Source organism: Merops nubicus, unplaced genomic scaffold (assembly GCF_000691845.1).
Source record: "Merops nubicus isolate BGI_N331 unplaced genomic scaffold, ASM69184v1 scaffold6912, whole genome shotgun sequence".
NCBI classification, from domain to species: domain Eukaryota; kingdom Metazoa; phylum Chordata; class Aves; order Coraciiformes; family Meropidae; genus Merops; species Merops nubicus.
In genome coordinates, this window is record NW_008595553.1 from 34,941 (window position 1) to 36,961 (window position 2,021).

Genomic DNA, 2,021 nt, shown 5'->3' on the forward strand with positions numbered 1-2,021 from the left:
GGATGGGGAAGGCAGGAAAGTTTGTGTGAAAGGTCCTCTAGCACAGAGAATAAAGAGGAGGAAGATGGCTGCAGAAAGAGCTTCTGAGCAGAGGGGAAAGCAGGGAGGTGCTGAAGATCACCACAGTCCAAACACTCCTGGGGTGCAGTTTGCCCCTTCTCAAGTACAGCTATTTTCTTGTATTAGTTTCACATAGGTTGCAGGTGTTGGTGGACTGACCTCCCACTTTTCTCATCTGCTCATTCCAGCACCCATTGATTGCTCCTAATCCTTCTCTCCAATGAAGTATTTTTTACAGGAATTAGGCTGAAGCCTGTATTTACTTACTCTCAGTTTAAAACTGGGGTCAAAGAAGTTGGATGTGTCAATGGAAAAGGCAGCAATGCCATTCTTGTCAGTGGTATAGTTGGCCAGATATTCTTCATTGAGCTCCAGCAGGACAGTCCTACCAGCAACGGGCTTGCCATCCACATTTGTCACAGTCACCTGAACACAAAGAATACCCAAGGGATTCAGAAAAAAACAACTCACAAAAAGCATGGGAAATGCTTACCAGAGGATGCTCACTTCAGCACTAAGGGCAATTGCAAGGAGTAGAAATCAAGAGTGAAATGTACTTAGGAGACAAATGCTCCTCAGTATTTTGAAGGAGCAGAAGTTCTGTGACAGGCAAAGGCAGCCAGCTCCCAGTGAGTGCAAGGATAAACTCTGTGTCACAGGAGGAGAAGGAATTGTTTATATACATGTTCTTGTATAAAAGATTCTTTTAATGATGAGTCCTCTGTTTCTCTATGTTTTTTCTCACTGTCTCTGTGAGATCTGTGTGATGCAATGCAAAGTAAATTCTACCTTCAGTTTATGCACAGCTTTTGCTGAAGTGGTTTCTTGCAGACTCTTCTTTCCCACTCACATGATCTTCCATTTACTCACCTTTTAGGCATTCTCTAACTATGCAGAAGAGAGACCCTAATACCCCAGGTATAACATAAATTTCTTATTTTCTTTGCAAGGATCTAGCAGAGCAAGAGAACGATGCAGCAGTCACTGTTACACAGCATTACCACAGGAAGCTGTCAGCATAGGAAGAACAGCCATAAATGGGGCAACACAGAGATCATCATGCTGGCCCTCAGGGAGTTTGGATCTAAAGCTATCTTCTCAGTTACTCACCTCCCCAGAGTAAGGAATTCCCCTCTTGTAATAGACATCCATATTCTTGAACATCACTCTGTCATTTTCTTCACTGACTGGGATGTGGTCATAGCCTTTCATCTGGATACCTGTGAGAAGCACCCAGTATAAAGGGGAGGAAACAGAAATCAGACACAGTGGGGGTTTTTTTTAACATTTTCTTCCCCCCAAGTACAGTGTCCTTTTCAAAACCATGAGGTTTTTCAAATCTACATGGAGCAGTGATGTTTTGGAGGAAGAGCTACACAAAGAAAATGATGCTTGCTGGTTGTTTGCCACACAGGTCGAGATCCAAGAGTTTCCTCTCAGAAAGTGCCACCTATGAGCTTTGATCAAATGCCCCCACCCTCCCCGTGGTGTTACCTGTCCCATTTTCAGTGACAGTGCTCTCCACGTTGAGGCTGGTGTACATCCTGGCATAGCTGCGGTAGAGCTGGAAGGTCTTGATGGAGATGGCAGCGTTGAGGCAGCCATCCTTCCCCAGCTGAAAAGGGACCATGAAGGGGAAAGCTCACTTGCCTCAAAGTTTGGAAAATTGCTTTTGAATCTTTGTTAGTAGCTCTCTGAAGAGCTTCGTTGCCCCTGCTCCTATCTTCTTCCTTTCTGCTCACCCCCCTCCCACCTTACACTCCTCACTGCCTGGCTCCCTTCCCAGCTCACTGTTCCAGCATCATTTACCCTTACACCTGGAAACCTCTCTCCTCATTCCCCCTAGTTGTCTCTGTGATCACCCTCCTCCATAAACCCATCTTGCCTAATGCCTGAGCTCTATGACAAGAGCACTTTGAGTCTGATCTAGTGGAGAAATTAATCCTTAGTTTAACACTGTG

At 45.2% G+C, this 2,021-nt stretch overlaps 1 protein-coding gene across 1 annotated transcript in view; it reads right to left on the minus strand.

The window, feature by feature from the left end:
* Window positions 1-1,675, minus strand: part of LOC103768918 (ovostatin-like) — a gene marked incomplete at its 5' end in the record, with an annotated part of 21,083 nt that extends 19,408 nt beyond the window's left edge. The window contains 3 exon segments of the mRNA XM_008936081.1: window positions 328-486; window positions 1,171-1,280; window positions 1,555-1,675. Coding sequence (XP_008934329.1) covers window positions 328-486; window positions 1,171-1,280; window positions 1,555-1,675 — 390 coding nt within the window.
* Between the last annotated feature and the right edge of the window lie 346 nt (window positions 1,676-2,021).